This window comes from Mandrillus leucophaeus, unplaced genomic scaffold (assembly GCF_000951045.1).
Source record: "Mandrillus leucophaeus isolate KB7577 unplaced genomic scaffold, Mleu.le_1.0 Scaffold186, whole genome shotgun sequence".
In the NCBI taxonomy this organism is placed as follows: Eukaryota; Metazoa; Chordata; class Mammalia; order Primates; family Cercopithecidae; genus Mandrillus; species Mandrillus leucophaeus.
In genome coordinates, this window is record NW_012101876.1 from 5,034,936 (window position 1) to 5,058,090 (window position 23,155).

The 23,155-nt window shown below is 39.9% G+C and overlaps 2 protein-coding genes across 4 annotated transcripts in view; one reads left to right on the plus strand and one right to left on the minus strand.

Moving 5' to 3' along the window:
* ASTE1 (asteroid homolog 1 (Drosophila)) overlaps positions 1-23,155 on the minus strand; it is a 40,982-nt gene that overhangs the window by 12,569 nt on the left and 5,258 nt on the right. The window contains exon 2 of the mRNA XM_011977970.1: positions 683-1,363. The gene's annotated coding sequence lies outside the window, so the exon portion shown is untranslated. The remainder of the gene's footprint in view (positions 1-682; positions 1,364-23,155) is intronic.
* Positions 1,025-23,155, plus strand: part of NEK11 (NIMA-related kinase 11) — a 311,830-nt gene continuing 289,699 nt past the window's right edge. The window contains exons 1-2 of one of the 3 annotated variants that reach the window (XM_011977968.1): positions 1,025-1,182; positions 3,819-4,088. In XM_011977968.1, coding sequence (XP_011833358.1) covers positions 3,919-4,088 — 170 coding nt within the window. In that variant the 5' untranslated portion in view covers positions 1,025-1,182; positions 3,819-3,918. Of the gene's footprint in view, positions 1,395-1,907; positions 2,185-3,818; positions 4,089-23,155 lie in introns of those variants that run through there. The other 2 variants (XM_011977967.1, XM_011977969.1) reach the window with 2 other exon arrangements.

A 23,155-nucleotide genomic window follows, 5' to 3' on the forward strand; every position in this document is an offset into this window, starting at 1 on the left:
CGCCCGGCTAGTTTTTTTGTATTTTTTTTTTTAAGTAGAGACGGGGTTTCACCGTGTTCGCCAGGATGGTCTCGATCTCCTGACCTCGTGATCCGCCTGCCTCGGCCTCCCAAAGTGCTGGGATTACAGGCGTGAGCCACCACGCCAGGCCTTCATCATCTTATTTTGCATATCTAGCCCAGTTACTCTTCCTCATCTGGCTAACTTAACTCGCAGGATCAGAATTGATGGTTTTTCTTTTGGCGCCTCAGGCTTCAATATGGCGCAGCACGGTACTGTTACATTAAAATCGTGACATTTTGTCACTCATGGATTTTTTTTTGCAATAATTTCGATTTTTAGAGATATTGCATTAAAACTTATCTTGATTGCTGAATTTTATTGAGATCCATTTACATTTTACACTTACCTCACGCTAGTCCCAGCCCTGTCAGTATCTCAGAACCCTATCCTGTATAGTACTTATTTCTTTGCAAGGCAGTCTTGTAAAGCGTCGACAAGCAGAGACCCTGTCAACTCGTCCTATGCAAATTACAGGGCCTTGCATAGACAGTTGCACATAGCTGCACAGGGAAAAGGCGGGCAAAAGGTTTGACCTAAGTCTTCAAACACAGGCCTTCACACACCGTGCCACCTCGGCCCTCACAACCCGCCGCCCGGACCTGCAGCAGAGCCCACCTGCTCTTTCCTCCCAAAGGAGTAGCTCCTCCTTCAGAAGCCTGCTAGAGCCCAGCGAGGACTGGCTCCTGCACGTGAGAGTTCAACCCCAAGAGCGGGAACCGGAAGTATCCCGTGTGACGTCTCTGGGAAGTACACTTCCGGGATGCCGGTGGCGCCAGACTGCGCCAAGGCGCAGGTGCTCCCGGGCCCGGAGGCGCTAAGTAGCTAAAGAGGGCTGGGACGTACGTTCCGAAGTGGCTACCGTCAGGCTAGGAAAGCTTGGCCCGCCGGTCCTCCTCGCCTTTCTCCGCCTACTTGGGTCGGCGGACACTTCCGCCTTGCTGCAACCTCATCCCGACTTCCCAGTATGCCCCGCGCCGTCTCCCTGGCGACGGTTCCAAACACCAGTGGCCCGCCGTCTCTGGCGGTCGGTGGGTGCGGTTGCCCCTAGTTTGAGGCCTGCTCGATTACTGGCAAGACTTGGGCAAGCCCCGGGGGCCGCGCCGACCACAACAGGGAAAGGTAAAGCGAACTGTGTTCCTCGGGGCTCGCCAGGCTGCCCTGCAAGGGGGAAGGTAATGGTTTCAAGCTGTCCGGGCTGGGTTCCGAATCTCTAGGACTCCATGGCTGCGGTCTCCTAGCTTTCCTGGACGTCTTATCTCCGGATTTACTCCATTCTCAGTGTCCCTCAATAAACGTTAACCTGCTTTGCCAAAATGTAAATGTTTAAAAAAGTGAAGAAGCACGGAATTGTTCGTTTTACCTTAAGGTTAAGGTTTACTTTAAAGGTAGATTTCTACTATAGCAGAACCTGGTGACAAATTTGCTTCCTCTTATTACCTGGGAAGGTAACTACTGATTTTTGACTTGTGATAAATACTCCTCCTTCCGTTGTCTTTTGCCCCCAGTCAAATCTGTTTCACCGAGAAGGGGTAGTTTGCACAAGTGGTAACTTTCTCCAAGTTCCCATCTAGCTTTCTTAACCAACTTTTTTTCCCTCCTTTGGGCGGGAGTTGATCTGCTGGACACTTATTTGCCCTAACAAGATTTATTAAACACCTAATATATGCCAGGGGTTATGCCAGGGATTGGAGATGCAGAAATAACGAAGATGTGTTCGCAGTGCCCAAGTTCACGCACAAACCTCGAGGGGGAGGGTGTTGTCAAGTGAACAGATAGTTCTAGAATCTAGACAATGCGAAACATTCTTGGCTAGGTTTATGGTTGCACAGAGGAGACTGATGGAATGGATGACCTAAAAGTGGACTGGAATGGGGGTGGCAGGGCTGAGTCTGTGAGGTTGGGCGGGAGGGAACCTAGTCCCAGAGTCTTCTGCAGCCTGGACCAGACTGCTTAAGCACTGCTGGGTTTAGACTGTCCTTTAGAAATAGGAGCCGCTAGAAGTGAACTTCTCATAACTATTCTGTCCGTCCGTAATTCTGTCCTTCCCTAAAGGGAACCTTAATCTCATCTTCAAGGAGAATTACTGAGTGACCTGAAGGACCCTTTTCGGTTGGGAAGGCTGTAAGTCCATATATTTATTTGAACAACTTAGTATGGCCAAACGGCATCACTTTTATGACAGTGAAGGGGAAGTAAAAACGAAAGGTACGTTTAGAGGCCTGCTCTCTAGTTGTTTTTTTTCAGCAGATTTTACTAACATGTCTTTGGAAGGGAAAAAAAAAAGCTGGCAACTAATCTCATTGGTATCAGGTACAACTTAACTGGTTAATACATTTTAAGAAGGAAAATGTTGTAAATGGGCATTTACTTACGTTCTGTTTTGAGATTTTTTTGGTTAATTGCCCTAGTAGTTTTTGTGGTTGACGGACACCATCACGTAAGGCCCATTGACCATCCTTAAAAACTACGTTTTTGTCTCATAGCTTTGGAATTGTTGAATATGAAAACCTAGCTTCAACGTATAAGCAGTTTTCAATTTAAAAGGTTATTTCTATATAGATTTAAAACAAAAGCACACTTTTCTTGATAACTAACAAAACATTTAACTTTCTGATGGAATAAAAATGATTTTACTTTGTACCTACTCATATGAAACAGTCCTGCCTTTCTTTTTTTTCTTTCTTTCTTTCTTTTTTTTTTTTTTGTTGAGATGGAATCTCGCTCGGTCGCCCAGGCTGCAGTGCAGTGGAGAGATGTGGGCTCGCTGCAAGCTCTGCCTCCTGGGTTTACGCCATTCTCCTGCCTCAGCTTCCCGAGTAGCTGGGTCTATAGACCTGCCACCACGCCCGGCTAATTTTTTTGTAGTTTTAGTAGAGATGGCTTTCACTGTGTTAGCCAGGATGGTCTCGATCTCCTGACCTCGTGATCTGCCCGCCTCAGCCTCCCAAAATGCTGGGATTACAGGCATGAGCCACCGTGCCCAGCCTAAACAGTCTTGCCTTTCATAACTGTCACATCTCATAGCTCCCTGAAGAATTACAGATACATGTGTAACATTTATATTCCACTGACATTAAATGCAATTTTAGGTTTGAATTGAATTTGTTAACTCTTCTTGTTTTTAATCCAGAGAGATTATACACAATGTGTACAATAGGAACTTTAGAAACTAGAATTTGCTGAGCATGGGAAAAAATTCTCTCTGAATCCTTATCTCTCTTTGCATCTGTTCTAATAAATGCAAAAACTGTGGTTTAACATCTACAGAAAAAAAAAAAATCTAAAGAAAACAGCACCTGCTAATTCCTTGTTTAATCCTAACTCTCTCTTTGTAAACCAAAGTAAACATAAGGTGGGAAGAGGGCATTACAAAAAGGTTGATGCAGATATATAGATTTAAGGAAGTGATAATGTTCTTGTATTTGGAGTCTTTTATAAGTAGGTGGGGAGTATAAATCTTAAATGAAGAGATTGTTGATTGTAAAACAGATGTCCATCCCAGATATTTGTGGAAAGTTGGCTCCAATTCAGTTCTGCCAAATTTCAATGTACAAAGGGAGGCTCTTCCTGTGAAGGATTGCCTTCTACTGGAATTTGTGGTATCTGTACCTTTTAACATTTTTCTTTCAAGTCGTTAACCAATATGGTGTCATTCAGTCTGCTGATCAAGGTGCAGATAATCACTGCACTTATACTTTTTGTTAGAGATCGTTTAGCATCCTTTAGACCTGATCTTTGAATTTTTCATCTTTAAGGAATTGACCAACACTGTTGGGATGAATTTGACCATTTCTTAGGAGACTCGAATGTTAAGTTTCTATAAATGAATGAACCAGTTCTCTGTTGTTTGGAGCAATGCTGAAATTCCAAGAGGCAGCTAAGTGCGTGAGTGGATCAACAGCCATTTCCACTTATCCAAAGACCTTGATTGCAAGAAGATATGTGCTTCAACAGAAACTTGGCAGTGGAAGTTTTGGAACTGTCTATCTGGTTTCAGACAAGAAAGCCAAACGAGGAGAGGAATTGTAAGTAAAAATACTTTGTATGAATCTTGAGTAGGCTGCTTTTTGTTTGCAGGTCTTAGCTGATTAAGAACATGAAGGAGGCCAGGTATGGTGGCTCATGCCTGTAATCCCAGCACTTTGGGAGGCCAAGGCGGGCGAATCACTTGAGGCCAGGAGTTCAAGATCAACCTAGCCAATATGGCAAAACCCTGTCTCTACTAAAAATACAAAAATTAGCCAGGCAGGGTGGTACATGCCTGTAATCTCAGCTACTCGGGAGGCTGAGGCACAAGAATTGCTTAAACTCAGAAGGCAGAGGTTGCAGTGAGCCGAGATCATGCCACTGCACTCCAGCCTGGGCAACAGAGCAAGACTGTAGGAAAAAAAAAAAAAAAAAAAAAGAGCATGGAGCAATGTCCACTTTGCTCTTTATACCAGACCAAGTATTTCATGAATATAGGTAAGCTCCCTAATTAGTCTTTCATATTAGGTTTAAAGACATTTCAGCAGGTGAATATAATATCCAAATGACCTCGAGAAGGGAGCTAGAAATGGGAAAGATTATGTGAAAATAAGATGTTTGGGCATGCCACAGTCTCAGTGACAATATTGCTTCCACTTAACTTGATTGGAACTTCTTGAATGAGAAAATAAGAATTGTTCATCATGACTATTTTTAGAAATATTACAAAATACAAATGAACAGTTATTAACATTTGAGATGAATAGGGTATACCAAAGAAAGTACAGTATTAATTTTCTTTGGGCTTTCTATGGCGGAGATTTTCAAATTCCGTAATCAGAAAGCCGTCAGTTTAAATACTTAAACCAAATGGACACTCACATTTAAAATTAGCTTATGTTGATGACCGCCTTCTCACCTCGTCTCTGTTGATTATAATCGGACCCTATACACTTTGATAATAGAGAAAAACTCTTAAAAACTTTAGATAGTACCTCCCTTGCAGATAAACCTCCATTTTTGGTGTAAAGTTTTTTTAATTTCCTGCAGTGGAAAGTAAGTTGGAACTGAAGTTAGGGTAAGAAACTTGCCTATCAGAAACGCAGGAGGAACAGAAAGCAGAAGGGAGAATGATCCAAGATATCAGCCCTTAACCCCAGAAGACCACATTTTCATCCCATAGTTTATTGTTTTTTCTGAGGTTTTAAGGCTACTCTAAGTTCTTCCAGCTTTTGCCTATTGGGTATTTCAGAGTGGATTTAAAATAAACACTTTTCTATATCCTCATAGGTTATAGGAATTGTAAAGGTAAATGTTAGTGATGTTACTACTTTGTTTTGAAACTCAACCTTTTAAATGGTCTCTGTCCAGAGTTTTTAAAAGCTGTAATTATCTAGAATTTATAGTTTTTAGTTAATTTCTACATGAGGGATGATAAAAGAGCTGGCATTTTCTGATGTCCTTAGAACATGCATTATGATTCCTACTGAAAAGGATTTTTTTCCTTTAATCCTAGAGGTGCTCTTCTAGCCATTTAGAATAGAATGATAAATTTCTGACAATTATTAGAGAACCTTTATGGAAATGTTGAGAGTAAGACCTAAACCAGACCCAATACTTCTAAAAACTACACTATAGGATCATATCCAATTTTAATGTCTTCAACTAATGAGGAATATGAAAAATTTTAAGATAATTCACAGGAGGACTAAAAAGTTGATTAAAAGGATGTAAAATAAGATGTATGAAGATCAAACTTGAAACCTTTAGACTTGAGATAATGAGTGAGTGGAGAGAGTGTATTTGTAGTTGGGGGAAGAGAGAGAGAAAGAGAACGAGAGAGAAGAAAGGGGGCTGGGGCTGGTTGGTTGGTAAGTGATTTGTTAGTGATTTTTCTTGTACCTGAACCAGTCTTAAAAAAGTATGACCAGAGCTGAAGATGGCAGAGTCTGTGTTTGTGGAATGAATCCAATAGTGAGGATAACGGACAAAAATCATTTGGCACCAGAAGGTCTCGTCCAGAATCTCTGGGAAAGGAATCTTTCATCATCAGAATCCAAAACATATTGCATACTGGCCACATGTGGCTTTCAGATGTCTTTTATTTGGTCTGGGTAGTGTTTCTTTTTAGTAAATTAGTCAGTTTTTTTGTTTTGTTTTATTTTGTTTTTTGAGACAGAGTCTCACTCTGTCGCCCAGGCTGGAGTGCAGTGGCATGATCTTGGTTCACTGCAACCTCCACCTCCCAGGTTCAAGTGATTCTCCCACCTCAACCTCCCAAGTAGCTGGGATTACAGGAGTGCACCACCACACTCGGCTAATTTTTGTATTTTTAGTAGAGACAGGGTTTCACCATGTTGGCCAGGCTGGTCTTGAACTATTGACCTCAGGTGATCCTCTCACCTTGGCCTCCCAAAGTGCTGAGATTACAGGCATGAGCCACCGTGCCTGGCCAGTAGTTAGTATTTTTAAATGAGCAGCTCATATAAATTGAGCATTTTGTCTTCTCTAGAAAAAAAAAAAAAAAAGATTTGGTAACACTTGCTAACATCAGTTCGTGTGTAGCCACAATGGGCTGCTAAAGCTAGGTAGCAGCTACTCCTTTAGACAAATTCTGTATTCTCCAGTTAGCCACATACCTGCCTCTCCTCACTGTCTCTTGCATACAGCTGCATCACACCTTTCCACTACCTGCCAGCCTTTGTAGACAATTGCTTTTAGAATTATTTGCTAAAATCAGAAAAAAGTGTGAATGTGACTACTCACAAAATTCTAGAATGCTATAATAGAAACAGAGCAGTGTGGTGTCATTGTTAAAATACCAGCTTTGGATGTAAAGAAGGAGTAAAGCCAGGCCTGTTCTTAATGTGAAGTCTAGATTCTGCACATTCCTAATCTGAGCTTTGGTTTTCTCATCTTTAAAATGGGTATAATACCTCATAGGACTGTAATAATAATACGATATCTGCCTATTTATGTAAGATTTATATATCACATTGCGTCGCTCATAGTTATCCCTCAAAAGCAGCACAGATTCACCTTAATTATAAACAATCCATGTTAAAGGAATGATTAAAGGAAGCCTAACAAAATTTTAGCTAATTACCACCCAATGACTGCAATTGGAAACTTCTAATAAATGGAAGTTTTTTTTTGATTACTTTTAAATGAGAAAAATTTCCCAAATAAACCAATCTGAAACCAGGAATGTAATTTAAAAAACTTATTCAATGATTTTTCTTGAGATTGTAACAATTCTGTTGTCATCTTTTATATCTCTGTGGCTGTCCAAAATAAATTTGTTCTCAAAATGTGAACCTTTTAGCTAAGATATCAACTCATCAGTGATTGTTATGTTTAATGCATGTATGGAGGCAGGAAACTAAACTCGTTTTTGGGTTTTTTTTGTTTTTTTTTTTTTTTAGTGTTGATACTGAATCATTTGTGAGCAAAGCACATTATAGCACTACTCATTGTCCAAGCAATTTGACTAGATATGGTTTTAAATTATAGTTTACATGCTAGACATAGGGAATTGGTTAATGTGAGAGGTGGCTAGAAGGTGAATACTTTTTAGAGATTTTTATAATGGTATGAATGCTATTCCTTCAACACATCAGAATAGGTATGACTTCCCTTTTTGTTTTGCAGATACACCCTTAACTTTTTGAGCTCATGAGGAAGGTATCAGACTCTCCCTTGGTATCAGTGTTAAAGGAGTGACTTGGGTAGACCATAAGTTTGTAGGACTTATGACTAGTTCCTATGAAGTACAGATTCCTTATATACGTTTCTAGATTTAATCAGAACTTGACAAAATGGAAGAGCTATATGTACATAGTACTTTTCAATCAAAGTATTGCAATTTATCATTTTGCCACCTGGGGGCATCACTCCACCATTGACATTTTGCATATGGGATGACCTGTAATTACAATGTAAATACCATATTCCTTTACATTTTTATTGACTTTCTGAATTAGCTGTGAGATTAAAATAAAAGCTACAGACATTTCACTTGCTCGATGCATGTTTGTAGAGTTTTCTTTCTGGCATAAATGTCGGGCATCCCTTTTTTCATTATAACAGTAGAATGAAATTAAACTGTTAAAATGCGTAGTGAATGAGATAGAGGTTTTTCCTTTATTATGCATCATGAAAGTCATAAAACAATATTTGAGAATATTTTCTTTCATAATTATAGACACTCTGGTCTAATTATGTTGTCATAGTCCTAAAAAGATTGTGCTAGTTCTTATTCATTTTATTTTATAGTTTTGTTAAGTTGTCAAAGTATCTTTTCAAAAAATCAAACCCAAAAGATTTGATCAGCCAAGAAACTATTTTGGCCCTTAACATTAACATAGTGCATGTAATTTAATAGAAAAGAGATGTTAAGGAAATAGGTTTACCCTAAAATACGTGATTAAACTTGTAATTAATCATGGCCACAGCTGCAATGAATTTCAACATTCATCTTATTGGCATAGAATGTTTGTGATAATGATTTTTAAAATATTTATCGCATTTAAGATACAGTGATCTTACTATGCAGAGCTGGTTTTCTGCTATAGTCTGTTTTAATCTGTCAACTATTAAGTATTTAATACAATTTAAATATTAAACCTTTGCTTTGGACTCAGCACGAGACAGGAAACTGAGGCAGTAGGCGATAAGGCCTGGCCCTCAGGTGCTTCCAGTCTGGAAGACTAAATCAGTACACACAAAACAACTAGTATACAGCACAAGACAATGCTTAAATATCTGTGTGGCAGGTTGCACTCGGAGATGTTGGAGTGGCCACTGCCTAACTCCCTTTCTAGCTGAATATGGTAATTATCTTACTTGTTTCTATGTACTATCTAATTTATGAGTATTTTCCCCCTTGGTCCTATCCATGTACATATCCAAACATTTTTCCCCTTAACTGTGATCCTACACCTTGGTCTTTGCCTAAATATGGGAAAAATGGTAAACATGGAAATGTTTTATCTCTACAGAAGGCATTTTTTCCCCCCTCTATCTCATATGTCTGCCTAAGATGATGATCAGGAATTAAATAGGAAAAGGCCTACAAGTCCTTAAAAAAATGTCCCTCAAGTCCGGGCTCTTGCCTCCTCAGAGAGCTCTTGGGTTCATATTAAAGCAGATTTTTAGAAGTCCTAGCAAGCTGATTTTCCACCCAGCTATGGAAACAAAATGAAGGAGAGGGGGCCAAGAGTTGATGCTAGAATGAGTCATACTAACAGAGGGGAGTGGTCTTAGACCATAAGAGTAAGGGAGGTAGAAAGTAAGAAAAAAGATAATTGAAAAACATCCCCAAAACCAAAACAGTCTGGGTCCATTGTTGTAAAGCTCTCCCTACTCCAGTTTCTACTTACAGAAATCTCAGACGTGCAGCCCTATTCCAAATTACTGTATTGAGATAGAATCACCAACTGGCATGGAGTCAAAAGGGCCCAGGGTCTTTAAAGGACTGAACCATAGTTGAGTCACCACCCTGGGGTCCAGGCCTCAGCTTTTCATATTCATATACCCAGAGATGGTCTGTCTTGGAGAGGAGCTTATACTAACTAAATCAAGACAAGGTAGATCTATAAACCATGATGCCACTTATTAATCTGGTTCCTGGGATGAACAGTACCTCCTCCTTTTGTGCGCCCTCCCACCATTTTCTGGTAGATGTTCTGGAGAAGCTGTATATCTAATCAGAAGTGAAAATATAACCAAAATAAGCAGGCAGAATAATTGAGCAATTACTCGCTTAAACGAGGTAAAGGGTCTCTTCTTTGAACTTGACAAAATGGAACAGCAGCTGTATGTACATTCTAAGTGGCTGTTGCTGTGGGAGCCCTGAGACCCAGTGTTTATCTACTAAATAGCTCTGGATGCATACCCATACAATTATTCTTAGGGTACCTTCTTTCCCAATATTGAAAGGGATGTGTATACGTTTTACAAAAAGTTCAGGTGTGCATAAAGAAGCAGTAAAATAATCTATAATCCTGCCTCCAACTTGCGGTCTTTTCTGTATGCATTGACAAATATTCAGTCTTTTAAGGAAACATGACATTGGTCCCAGTCATTGCCTCAGAGATGGGAGGCAGGAAGAGTAGGAGACTTCACTTTTTACTGAACCCTTTCTGTGCATTTGGAATTTTGTATCATAGGTAAGACTGAAACAAAACAAACCCCACAAAATAAAGTGAAAAAACCTCACATATTCATTCAACAAATACTGGTCACCGTTTACTGGTCATCTGGAGCTTGAGTCTGGTACAGTGGTTCTTAACCTTGACCAAACGGTGGAATCACAGTATTTAAAAAGTACAGATGCTTGAGTCATACTCCAGTGAATTCTGTTTGGCCTGGGGTATGGCCAAGGATTTTTGAGAACTTCCAGGTGATTCATATGTGTCACTAGACTTGAAATATCTGGTCTGGAGGTAAAAACTCTGCTTCCATAATCGTAAATGATTATAGCTGCAATAGTTTGTGAAAGAAAAATCTTGGTTCTTGTGAGGTACGATAAACTCATCTATGCTTGCAGGATGGGAGGTTTGGTGAGGCAAGACTTCCCTGAGAACTGTCAGCTGAAATCCGAAGAATTACTAAGAAGTAGCCAGTGTTTTTCACAATTTATTGAGCATCGGAATTGTCTGGAGAGCTTATTAAAACAGATTGCTGGGCTCCCTCTACACCAGAGGTTTCTGATTCAGCAGATCTGGTGGGCGGGGCCTGACAATTTGCATTTCTAACAGTTGTTACTACTTCTCAGAGGACTGTGTTTTGAGGATCCTTGTACTAGGCAAAGGGATGGGAGCACAGTTGTGTTCAGTGTGAAAGGCACTAAAATGGAATAGGGTTCCGTGTTTATACGATCTCATGCTTTTTTAAAGCACGAAAATGTAAGCATTTTCCCATGTTAGTAAATACTCTTTAAAAGCATCATTTTTAATGCCTGCATAGTAGTCTATGGCTTTCATGTCATTTAACTGCCTCTTGTTGGATATCTAGATTCTGGTACCTTCTTTAAAGTAGAAGACTATTGTGCCTTTTAGCGTCCTCAGCAATTTGATGTGACGACTGTTTCAGCATTTTCTTCCTGTCACTAGCATAACTGAAAAACTAAGGAACCAAGCTTCGGTCACTGAGAAGTGACAGGCATTCTGTGTCGTTCAGTGGAATCACTTTTTGGGTCAGTTGTGAGTTATAGCTACACTTTCTTGGTAGTAATTAGATAAAAATAACTTCATTCTTTTTTTTTTTTTTTTTTTTTGAGATGGAGTCTCTCTCTGTTGCCAGACTGCAGTGTGGTGGCGTGATCTCAGCTCACTGCAACCTCCACCTCCCGGGTCCAAGCAATTCTCCTGCCTCAGCCTCCCACATAGCTGGGATTACAGGCACCCACCACCACATCCAGCTAATTTTTGTATTTTTAGTAGAGATGAGGTTTCACCATCTTGGCCAGGCTGGTCTCGTGGTCCCAACCTCATGATCTACCTGCCTCGGCCTTCCAAAGTGCTGGGATTACAGGTGTGAGCCACCGTGCCCAGCATGAATAATAATTCCTACTAAAATGTGTGGGTTTTTGTAATATTAAAAATACGCTTTCAGTTATTCAGATTGTGACTGTAATTTCTGCCATTTAATAGCTGATAGCCTTTAGCAAAGCTAATGTTTATACATTGCACCTACTAATACCTACTTGTGGATATTTCTGTCTGATTTATTTAATCATTTTAACATATCTTTACTTTCAGTTTTGAGTCATTTTAAGCAAAACATCAATAGATTTAATGAGTTCAACTTTGAGCTCAATCTATGTATTCTTATTAAAGCTACTATTTCTATATTATTTGTAGGGGTTCTCTCTAGTGGCTGTCTGTGAAGGGAGAGTGGGTTTATTGAGTGGGCTGAGTTAATTTAATAGGATTCAGTGGTTTACGCAGTGGAGAGTTATGAAAACAATTTGGAGGAAACTAATGATTTCTTTCTATTTTGCCCTGCCAGACTTCAAAACACAGTTTCTTTCAGTTTCTCACAGTTTAAAAAATATCTTCCTGCTTATCTTTTAAGAGAAAGTATAACATGAAAGCATATTAAAATCTCTTTTAAAACAGTTCAGATTCTTAGAATCTTGTGCTTAGGTTCCTCTAAGTAAATATAGAAAGAGTACATTTGAACTTCACTTTGTGCTTTGCCAGTTCTCTGCACACAATAAGGTCAAGCCTCTGAGCTTCTGGCCGCGTTACATTTAGAGTTTGGGAGATGGAATGGATAAGGGGAGAAGAAAATGCAAGGGCACATAGTTACTTTGATTCGTTTCAATCATGGTAATGAAGTCAGTATTCTGAGGCAAATGACTTTCCTGAGGCTGCTTTGCTGCATGTGTTAGCATAAAAGAAACCATGTTCTTTATATCTGGTTTTTAATATTTACAGATCAAAAATGACTAATAAAATATTTTAGGACGAGTAGGCTTCAGGGAAACCCTCAGTTTCTTTTTGGCTTGGGCAGGGACCAAAAAAGCCTCCTTTTAAGACTGAATTGCAAAGAAACATTTAGGAAGAAGACAACAATTAGGAAGAAGGCAACAATACTCAAAATTTCTTCTTAAAAAGAATTCTTTTTTCTTACATTACTGTTGTTTGAAAGAAAACAAAAGTGATTTATTTAAAATATTACAGCTGTAGTAGTGTCAGCAGTAAAAGTATATTCAAATTACAATAGTATACTTGTTAGATTTTCAGACTTATTTAAATTTATCATTCCACTCTGTTCTTCCAATATGTTGTTCTGGTGGCTATGAGTGTAGGGAAGCTGACGGTTTGGCTAACACTGAATGATATCCCATGAAATATGGAATAGCATTCTTCATTTAAATGTATGAAACGGGGGAATATCTAAGCTATTCTAGTAAATAATAATAATAATAATAAATGTAATTGGATATGCTGATCCCTTTACATAGTCATTGTTGACTTCCTAAAATTTTTAAAGTGCAAGATTTGTGTGTTAAGCCTATTAAGTTATTGTATCTCATTATTCAATAAAGAAAGTATTTTAGAATGAGTGTAAAAAATGCAATAGCAAAATTTGATGGCTGTAGTCTACCTTGGGGTTTTTTTCCTTCACCTAAAAGGGCTTTTTCATTGAGATGTATTATAATAAAAAGTGAGCTGATTTTTAATACAGTCCAGAGGAACCTCAATAACCAAATCCAGAGTTTTTAATGATTGGTGAATATTAGAATATTCAGTCAACTAACTAATTTCCTGACCCCAAAACAAGCACGACACCCTCAAGTATAATCTGTAACTAGCCCTTCTTGCTGTTGTTTCTACACAAGCAGCCTTTTTGGGAGAATTTTTACCCCAACAACTTTTGGTGCATCCAGCAGCCCTGCTCTCTTCCTGGCAGGCAGCAGGCAGTTCCCTTTTACCACTGCTTACTTTAACTGGATCAGTTGAGGGAGGCATCTGTTTTGCTCAGTCCTTTCCTTCTAAACTGATCTGGTTCTTTTTTGATGCATGAATATCTCTTAAGAGTAATATGGGCAATTTTGGCCAGCACCCAACTTTATACCTATTTTGAACTGAAAATTTTAGTTGTGATATCATCTACCCTTAAGTAACTTGAAATGAGATACTTACATGACTTAAATTTAAAAGAAATGAGAAGGGGGAATTTCTCAAGTTAAAATTAGTTTCTGGATCAATTTATTACTCTTCAACTGATTTTCCTGGGGAAAAAAGTTTAGTTGTCATGACATCCATGTTTAAATAGTGCACTTTGAGTGATGTGTATGACTTACAAGTCAACCTGAGAGAAAAACAACCCTCATGTTACTCATAGTTCTTGGTCAGTTCTTCCTAAGCTTGGTTTTTGGAAAGAGTAATTTGTAAATTTAATTAAGAGTAATTTGTGTATCTATGTGGGAAATAAACACTGTTGGCACCAGAGTTCTAAAAGTAGTTAGTTTACTCCACTAATTTTGCATTGTATAAATAACGTTATGTAGTAGCAAAAATAAGAGTTAATATTGTGTGACCTTTATTGCTTTAAAATGCTGTGAAATTGAATTTCCATTCCATAGTTTAATGAGAACACTTTTTATTTCTCCAATACCCTTATAAGCCCTAGTACCTGCTACTCATGAATGAATAATTATGAACCTTTGACATGCTATAGAACATACTTATTAGTATAGTAGTGCTGTATTTATTTGGGTAGTTATTTGGAAAAAAAAAACACCCAAAGTTTTAGTTATTAAGAAAGCAAACCCTGAGCCTGATGAAACATATGGGGGTGATGGATATGCTCATTATCATGATTGTAGAGATGGTGTCATGTCTCATGGGTATACACATATATCAAAATTTGGCAAATTATACACTTAAAATATGTGCAGTGTATTATATGTCAATTGTACCTTAATAATTGTGTTTAGAAAAAGCAAAAACCCTGTACCATGATATATGAAAACCCTTAAGATTTTTAACTGGCTGAATTTGCAGTTACTGATGATAATCATTATGAAACTTGACAGTTTCAGCCGAGTATTGCTTTTTAATCTTGGGTTCATACCAGCCAGTTTTATTGTTTTTAGCTCAGAGAAAAATTATAGGCTTTGTTTTTGGTACCTTTATTGGGCAAGTAAAGAAGGAAGTTCAAAATGTAGTTGATAATATTGTCCTAGGTTTCCAACTTTCTAAGAGTGGAAAATTTGGAATATTGAATTTTTGATTAGAATGTGTTTGGGTGTCAATTTTCTCAGTCTCTCCCATATGCATTTTAATTAAACTTTGGTTGATGTTTCCACCTCCCTATTAGTTTGAATTTTGAGAAACCCTTTAAAATCTAATCACTTAGCTATGGCTGCTTTCCTTCAGGGGAGATTCAAGGAAGATTTGTGGCCCAACAGCCCTACATTTCCTCTCTTCCTTCTTTTCTTATGTCTTTCATCTCATAAGGCTCATACAAATGCATACGCTGTGAGTTTGGGGATAATATCAGCCAATCCACTTTTTACGATATTGGATTTGCTATTTGGTGATCAGCTGCTTTTAATTTATATTGCTATTTCAAAGACATTTTGGTGCAAAGATTACTGAGCTCTAATGAGTAGTTTCTATTATTTTCAGAATTGCTTTAGTAATCAAAATTACAGGAAGGATTAATGACAGATGTGAGTTGCAAGGCAGTTTAACATTACTTAAAAAAAGAAACATTTGGGTGTTCCATATGAATTGGACCTGACATATATCTGAAATTGCATTTTAAGTAAGCTTTAAAGCAGTTGACTATTGAACTTACAGGGAGTAAGTACATATTCAAAAGGTTTTGAAAACTGACAACAGTAGATAATTTCCCCCAGATAAAGCTTATTTGGCATTATTTTGCTAGCTCACATAACCATAAAAACTCTGTATGTGTGTGTGTGTGTGTATACATACATAAATATATACTCGTGTATGTGTGTGTATGTGTGTGTTTAGGGTGTGTATCTGTGTATGCATTTTTTAATTTGACCGTTTTTTAGTTCAACACTAGTTTCAGCAGCAAAAGTTGTGTTCAGCTGGTAATAATATCCTGTTCTGATGGATGAACAGGCAAGGGCTCAATATTTCATAACTGTACTTGGACAGGAACTCAGTATTGAGTACTTGGAAGTACTCAGTGGAGACTTCTACTTTATAAGGATTCAAAAGGTGATTCCAGGGCAAGATGGCTGAATAACAACAGCTCTGGTCTGTGTCTCCCAGTGAGATCAGTGTAGAAGGCGGGTGACTTCTGCATTTCCAACTGAGGTACCTGGTTCATCTCACTGGGACTGGTTAGACAGTGGGTGCAGCCCACGGAGGGCGAGCAGAAGGAGGGTGGGCTGTTGCCTCACCCGGGAAGTGCAAGGGGTCGGAGGGCTTCCTCCCCTAGCCAAGGGAAGCTGTGAGGGATTGTGCCATGAGGAACAGTGCATTCCAGCTCAGTCTCTCCCACCGTCTTCGCAACCCGCAGACCAGGAGATTCCGTCGGGTGCCTACACCACAAAGGCCCTGGGTTTCAAGCACAAAACTGGGCAGCTGTTTGGGCAGACACCAAGCTAGCTGCAGGGTTTGTTTTGTTTTGTTTTGTTTTGTTTTCCATATCCCAGTGGTGCCTGGAACACCAGCGTGATGAAACTGTTCACTCCCCTGGAAAGGGGGCTGAAGCCAGCGAGCCAAGAGGTCTTGCTCAGCGGATCCCACCCCCACAGAACCCAGCAAGCTAAGATCCACTGGCTTGAAATTCTCGCAGCCAGCACAGCAGTCTGAAGTCGACCTGGGATGCTTGAGCTTGGTAGGGGGAGGGGTGTTCACCATTACTGAGGCTTGAGTAGGTGGTTTTCCCCTCACAGTGTAAACAAAGCTGCCAGGAAAGTTCGAACTGGGTGGATCCCACTGCAATGCCACAAAGCCACTGTAGCCAGACTCTCTCTCTAGATTCTTCCTCTCTGGGCAGGGCATCTCTGAAGGAAAGGCAGGAGCCTCAGTCAGGGGCTTATAAATAAAACTCCCATCTCTCTGGGACTGAGCACCTAGGGGAAGGGGCAACTGTGGGTGTAGCTTCAGCAGACTTAAATGTTCCTGCCTGCCGGCTCTGAAGAGAGCAGTGGATCTCCCAGCACAGTGTTTGAGCTCTGCTAAGGGACAGACTGTCTCCTCAAGTTGGTCCCTGACCCCCATGACTCCTGATGGGGAGACACCTCCCAGCAGGGGTCGACAGACATCTCATACAGGAGACCTCCGGCTGGCATCTGGCAGGTGCCACTCTGGGATGAAGCTTCCAGAGGAGGGAACAGGCAGCAATCTTTGCTGTTCTGCAGCCTCCACTGGTGACACCCAGGCAAACAGGGTCTGGAATGACCCCCAGAAATTACCAGCAGACCTGCAGAAGAGGGACCTGTTAGAAGGAAAACTAACAAACAGAAAGCAATAGCATCAACAAAAAGGATGACCATGCAAAAACTTCATCCAGAGGTCACCAACAGCAAAGACCAAAGGTACGCAAATCCACGAAGATGAGGGAAAAACAGTACAGAAAGGCTGAAAAATTCCAAAAACCAGAATGCCACTTCTCCTCCAAAGGATCACAACTCCTCGCCAGCAAGGGAACACAACTGGACAGAGAATGAGTTTGATGAATTGACAGAAGTAGGCTTCAGAAGGTGGATAATAACAGACTCCTCCGAGCTAAAGGAGCATGTTCTAACCCAATGCAAAGAAGCTAAGAACCTTGATAAAAGATTGGGGAATTGCTAACTAGAATAACCAGTTTAGAGAAGAACATAAATGACCTGATGGAGCTGAAAAACACAGTGCGAGAACTTCGTGAAGGAAGCATACACAAGTATCAGTAGTCAAATCAGTCAAGCGGAAGAAAGGATATCAGTGATTGAAGATCAACTTAATGAAATAAAGGAACAAACAAAGCCTCCAAGAAATATGGGACTATGTGGAAAGACCAAATCTACATTTGATTGGTGTCCCTGAAAGAGACGGGGAGAATGGAACCAAGTTGGAATACGCACTTCAGGATATTATCCAGGAGAACTTCCCCAACCTAGCAAGGCAGGCCGACATTCAAATTCAGGAAATACAGAGAACACCACAAAGATACTAGTCAAGAAGACCAACCCCAAGACACATAATCGTCAGATTCACCAAGGTTGAAATGAAGGAAAAAATGTGAAGGGCAGCCAGAGAGAAAGGTTGGGTTACCCACAAAGGGAAGCCCATCAGACTAACAACAGACCTCTCTGCAGAAACCCTATAAGCCGGAAGAGAGTGGGGGCCAATATTCAACATTCTTAAAGAAAAGAATTTTCAACCCAGAATTTCATATCCAGCCAAACTAAGCTTCATAAGGGAAGGAGAAATGAAACCTTTTACAGTCAAGCAAATATGGAGGGATTTTGCCTTACAAGAGCTCCTGAAAGAAGCACTAAATATGGAAACGAGAAACCAGTACTAGCCACTGCAAAAACAAACCAAAATGTAAAGACCATCAACACTATGAAGAAACTACATCAATGAATGAACAAAATAACCAGCTAGCATCATGATGGCGGGATCAAATTCACACATAACAATATTAACCTCAAATGTAAATGGGCTAAATGCCCCAATTAAAAGGCACAGACTGGCAAACTGGATAGAGTCAGGACCCACTGGTGTGCTGTATTCAGGAGACCTATCTCATGTGCAGAGACAAACATAGGCTCAAAACAAAGGGATGGAGAAATATTTACCAAGCAAAAGGAAAGAAAAAAAAAAAGCAGGGGTTTACAATCCTAGTCTCAGATAAAACAGACTTTAAACCAACAAAGATTAGAAAAGACAAAGAGGGGCATTACATAATGGTAAAGGAATCAATGCAACGAGAAGAGATAACTATCCTAGGTATATATGCACCCAATATAGGAGCACCCAGATTCATAAAGCAAGTTATTAGAGACCTACCAAGGGACTTAAAATCCCACACAATAATTGTGGGAGACTTTAATGCCCCACTGTCAATATTAGACAGATCAACAAGACAGAAAATTAACAAGGATATTCAGGACTTGAACTCATTTCTGGACCAAGTGGACCTAATAGACATCTGTAGAACTCTCCACCCCAAATCAACAGAATATACATTTTTCTCAGCACCACATAGCACTTATTCTAAATTTGACAACATAATTGGAAGTAAAACACTCCTCAGCAAATGCAAAAGAACAGAAATAATAACAAATGCTCTCTTAGACCACAGTGCAATCAAATTCGAACTCAGGACTAAGAAACCCACTAAAAACCACTCTATTAGGTGGAAACTGAACAACCTGCTCCTGAATGACTACTGAGTAAATAACAAATTAAGGCAGAAATAAGTTCTTTGAAACCAATGAGAACAAAGACACAGCATACCAGAATCTCTGGGACATAGCTAGGGCAGTGTTTAGAGGGAAATTTATAGCACTAAATGCCCGCAGGAGAAAACGGGAAAGATCTAAAATCGACAATTGTCTATTTGTGCCCTTTTAGACTTTTTGATGTGGGCATTTAAGTCTATGAATTTTCCTCTACCACTGCCTTTGCTGTATCCCCGAGATTTTGATAGGTTTTGTCACTATTATAGTTCAATTCAAATAATTTTTAAATTTCCATCTTGATTTTATTGTTGACCCAATGCTCATTCAGGAGGTTATTTAATTTCAATGTATTTCCATGGTTTTGAGAGTTCCTTTTGGAGTGGATTTTCAATTGTATTCCACTGTGATCTGAGAGAGTACTTGATATAATTTCAATTTTTTAAAATGTATTAAGACTTGTTCTATGGCTTATCATATGGTCTGTCCTGGAGAATGAATGTTACAGGTGCTTATGCATAGAATGTATATTCCATAGTTGGGTAGTATGTCATGTGGCTTTATTAACTTTTTATCTTGCTGACCTGTCTGTTGCTGTCAGTGGAGTGTTGAAATCCCCCACTATTATTGTGTTGCTGTCTATCTCATTTCTCAGGTCTAGTAGTAATTGTTTTGTAAATTTGGGAGCTCCAGTGTTGGGTGCATATATATTTAGGAGTGTGATATTTTCCTTTTAGACAAGTTTTTTTTTTTTTTTAAAAATAATTGTATAATGTCCCTCTTTGTCTTTTTAAACTGCTGTTGTTTTAAGGTTTGTTTTGTCTGATATAAGAATAGCTACTCATTGCTTTTGGTGTCCATTTGCATGGAATATCTTTTCCCACTGCTTTACCTTAAGTTTACATGAGTCCTTATGTGTGAGGTAAGTCTCCTGAGAACAGCAGATAGTTGGTTGGTGAATTCTTTTTCATTCTGCCATTCTGTATCTTTTAAGTAGAGCATTTATGTTATTTACATTCAACATTAGTATTGAGATACATATTATTCTATTCATTGTGCTGTTTGTTGCCTGAATACCTCTTTATTTTTTCATTGTTTTTGTTTTATCGGTCCTGTGAGATTTATGCTTTAACGAGGTTCTATTTTGATGTATTGTGAAAATGTGTTTTCAAGATATAGAACTCCTTTTAGCAGTTCTTATAGTGCTGGCTTGGTAGTGGTGAATTCTCTCAGTATTTGTTTGTTTGAAAAAGACTGTATCTTTTTTTTCGCTTAAGAAGCTTAGTTTCGCTGAATACAAAATTCCTGGCTGATAATTATTTTGTTTTAGGAGGCTAAAGATAGGGTCCCAGTCCTGTCTAGCTTGTAGGGTGTCTGCTGAGAAATCTGCTGTTAATATGATAGGTTTTCCTTCATAGGTTACTTGATGCTTTTGCCTCACAGCTCTTTTTTCCCCCCCTTAATCAGAATGTATATCTGGTTTCCAATAGAGTGATTCTTTTTTTCTCTTAATTATACTTTAAATTCTAGGGTACATGTGCACAACATGCACGTTTGTTACATAAATATACATTTGCCATGTTGGTTTGCTGCACCCATCATCTTGTCATTTACATTAGGTATTTCTCACAGCTCTTAAGATAGTTTCCTTCATCTTAACTTGAGACAACCTGATGAGTGTGTGCCTAGGCAATGATCTTTTTGCAATGAATTACCCAGGTGTTCTTTGAGCTTCTCGTATTTGGATGCCTAGATCTCTAGCAAGGCTAGGGAAGTTTTCCTTGATTATTCTCTCAAGTGTGTTTTCTAAACTTCTAGATTTCTCTTCTTTCTTGGAAAAACCAGTTATTCTTTGGTTTGGTTGTTTAGCATAGTCTCAAACCTCTTGGAAGCTTTATTTAAAAATTCTTTTTTCTTTGTCTTTTTCAGATTGGATTAATTTGAAAGTCTTATTTTCAAGGTCTGAAGTTTTTTCCTCTACTTGTCGATTCTATTGCTGAGACTTTTCAGTGCATTTTGCACGTCTCTAAGTGTGTCCTTCATTTCTAGAAGTTACCACTTTTTGTGTATTCTATTCCACCGAAGTTTCTTCTTTTCATATCTTGTATCATTTTTTTGATTTCATTAAGTTAGACTTCACCTTTCTCTGGTGCTTTCTTGATTAGCTTAATAATTGACCTCCTGAATTCTTTTTCTGGCAATTCAGAGATTTCTTCTTGGTTCAGATCCATTTCTGATGAGTTAGTGTGATCTTTTGGGGGTGTTAACTTGTTTTCTCATGTTACCAGGATTGTTTTTCTGGTTCCTTCTCCTTTGAGTAGACTATGTCAGAGAAATGATCTGGGGCTCAAAGGCTGCCATTCAGATTCTTTTGTCTCATGGGGGTGCTCCCTTGATATGGTGCTCTCTCCTTTCCCCTAGGGATGTGGTTTCCTGAGAGCTGAACTGCAGTGGTTATTTGTCTTCTGGATCTAACCACCCAGCAGAGCTACTGGGCTCTGGACTGCTAGTGTGGAGTGTCTGCACAGCATCCTGTGATGTGAACCATCTTCAGTCTCCACTGCTGCAGTGGAGGTGGCAGGGGAGTGAAGTGGACTCTGTGAGAGTCCTTGGTTGTAGTTTTAGTGTGCTAGTTTTGTGTTGGTTGGCCTCCAGCCAGGAGGTGGCGCTTTCAAGAGAGCATCAGCTGGGGTAGTATAGGAAGGATCAGGTGGTAGGTGGAGCCATAGAGCTCCCAGGAGATTATGTCGTTTGCCTTCAGCTACCAGGGCAGGTAGAGAAAGACCATCAGGTTGGAGCAAGGTTAGGTGTGTCTCAGCTCAGACTCTTCTGGGGTGGGGCTTGCTGTGGCTGCTGTGGGGTATGTGGGTGTGGTTTTCAGGCCAGTGGGATTATATTTCCAGGGGTATTATGGCTGCCTCTGCTGCGTCATTAAGGTCACCAGGGAAGTGGGAGAAAACCGGTAATTAAAGGCCTCATGCAGTTTCCACGTATCCCAAAAGGCCAGTCTTACTTCTACCATGCCCTCTCAATAGCACTGAGTTTATTTCCAGGCAGCGGGTGAACAGGGCTGGGAACTTTCTCCAGGCTACCAGCCTCCCCACTGAGAAAGCAAGCAGGACTTTCAGGTTCTCTGTTTCCGCACCTGCCGCAGCTTCTGTGCTGTGTTTGCACTCCTTATTCACCCGCTCCCCCAGTTTCTGTCCAGGAAATTGCCTTTGGTCAAAATGGTTACAAAGTACAGCTGGAAGTTTCCTTCTCCCTGTGGTCTTTTCCCAGTTCCTCTGGCAGCCCTCCCCAAGGACCCCTGTGAGACAAAGTCAGAAACGGCTTCCCTGGGGAGCAAGAGTGCCCACAGGGCTCTTCCTGCTGCTGCTTCTACACCTGTATTTCACTTGGCTCTCTAAATTTGTCTCAGCTCCAGGTAAGGTCAGATCCTTCTTCTGTGATCTGGACCTTCAGGTTCCCCAGTGAGGATGTGTGTTTGGGGGCAGACGATCCCTCTTTCACACTTTGGGCACTCACAGTGTTTGGCTGTCTCCAGGTGCCTGCAGCAGCAATCCGCTTCCTTCAAAGGATCTGTGGATCCTCTCGGCTTTCCTGGTATGTTCCTGTGGTAGTTGTTGGAGCAAAAGTTCTCTCTGTGAGTCTCCATGCACTGCTCTGTCCAATTGGGAGCTGCAAGTTAGTCCTGCCTCTTGTCTACCATTTCTTTTTTTGTGTGTCCTGGCTGGTAACTTCTGAGTGGAATGATGCATCATTTACATGTCACTTCAGCCTGAGGAGTAGAGCCCTCCTGACCTTGCAGCTTCTCCTCTGAGCTCTTGCATTGAGACGCTGGCAGCTGTGTACTGAAGCACTGTAAGGAGGATAGCTGCCTGCTGACTTGCTTTGCCTACAGGGGACTTGGTGTCCATTTTGACTTCCTGAACCTAAGGCTTGAACTAGCATAGCGTTTTCTAATTAATAGTACATACAATAACAATGATTGTTTTTTGGCTGTAGTTAGCTAAAAGTTTTGTTAGTTTAGTATTTTGGTTCTAAAACACATTTTAAATTTTCTCTGGTTATACATTCCATGTAGATTAAGGGCATAAATCCATATAAAATAACAAATCGACCTCATGGTATGGACTCAGCATGATTATGTTCTATGTGGAATCTAGAGACAAATTTAGAGACCCAATTTCAGATACATATTTCTGTGCAGTTTTTATACCAATTAGCAAGGAG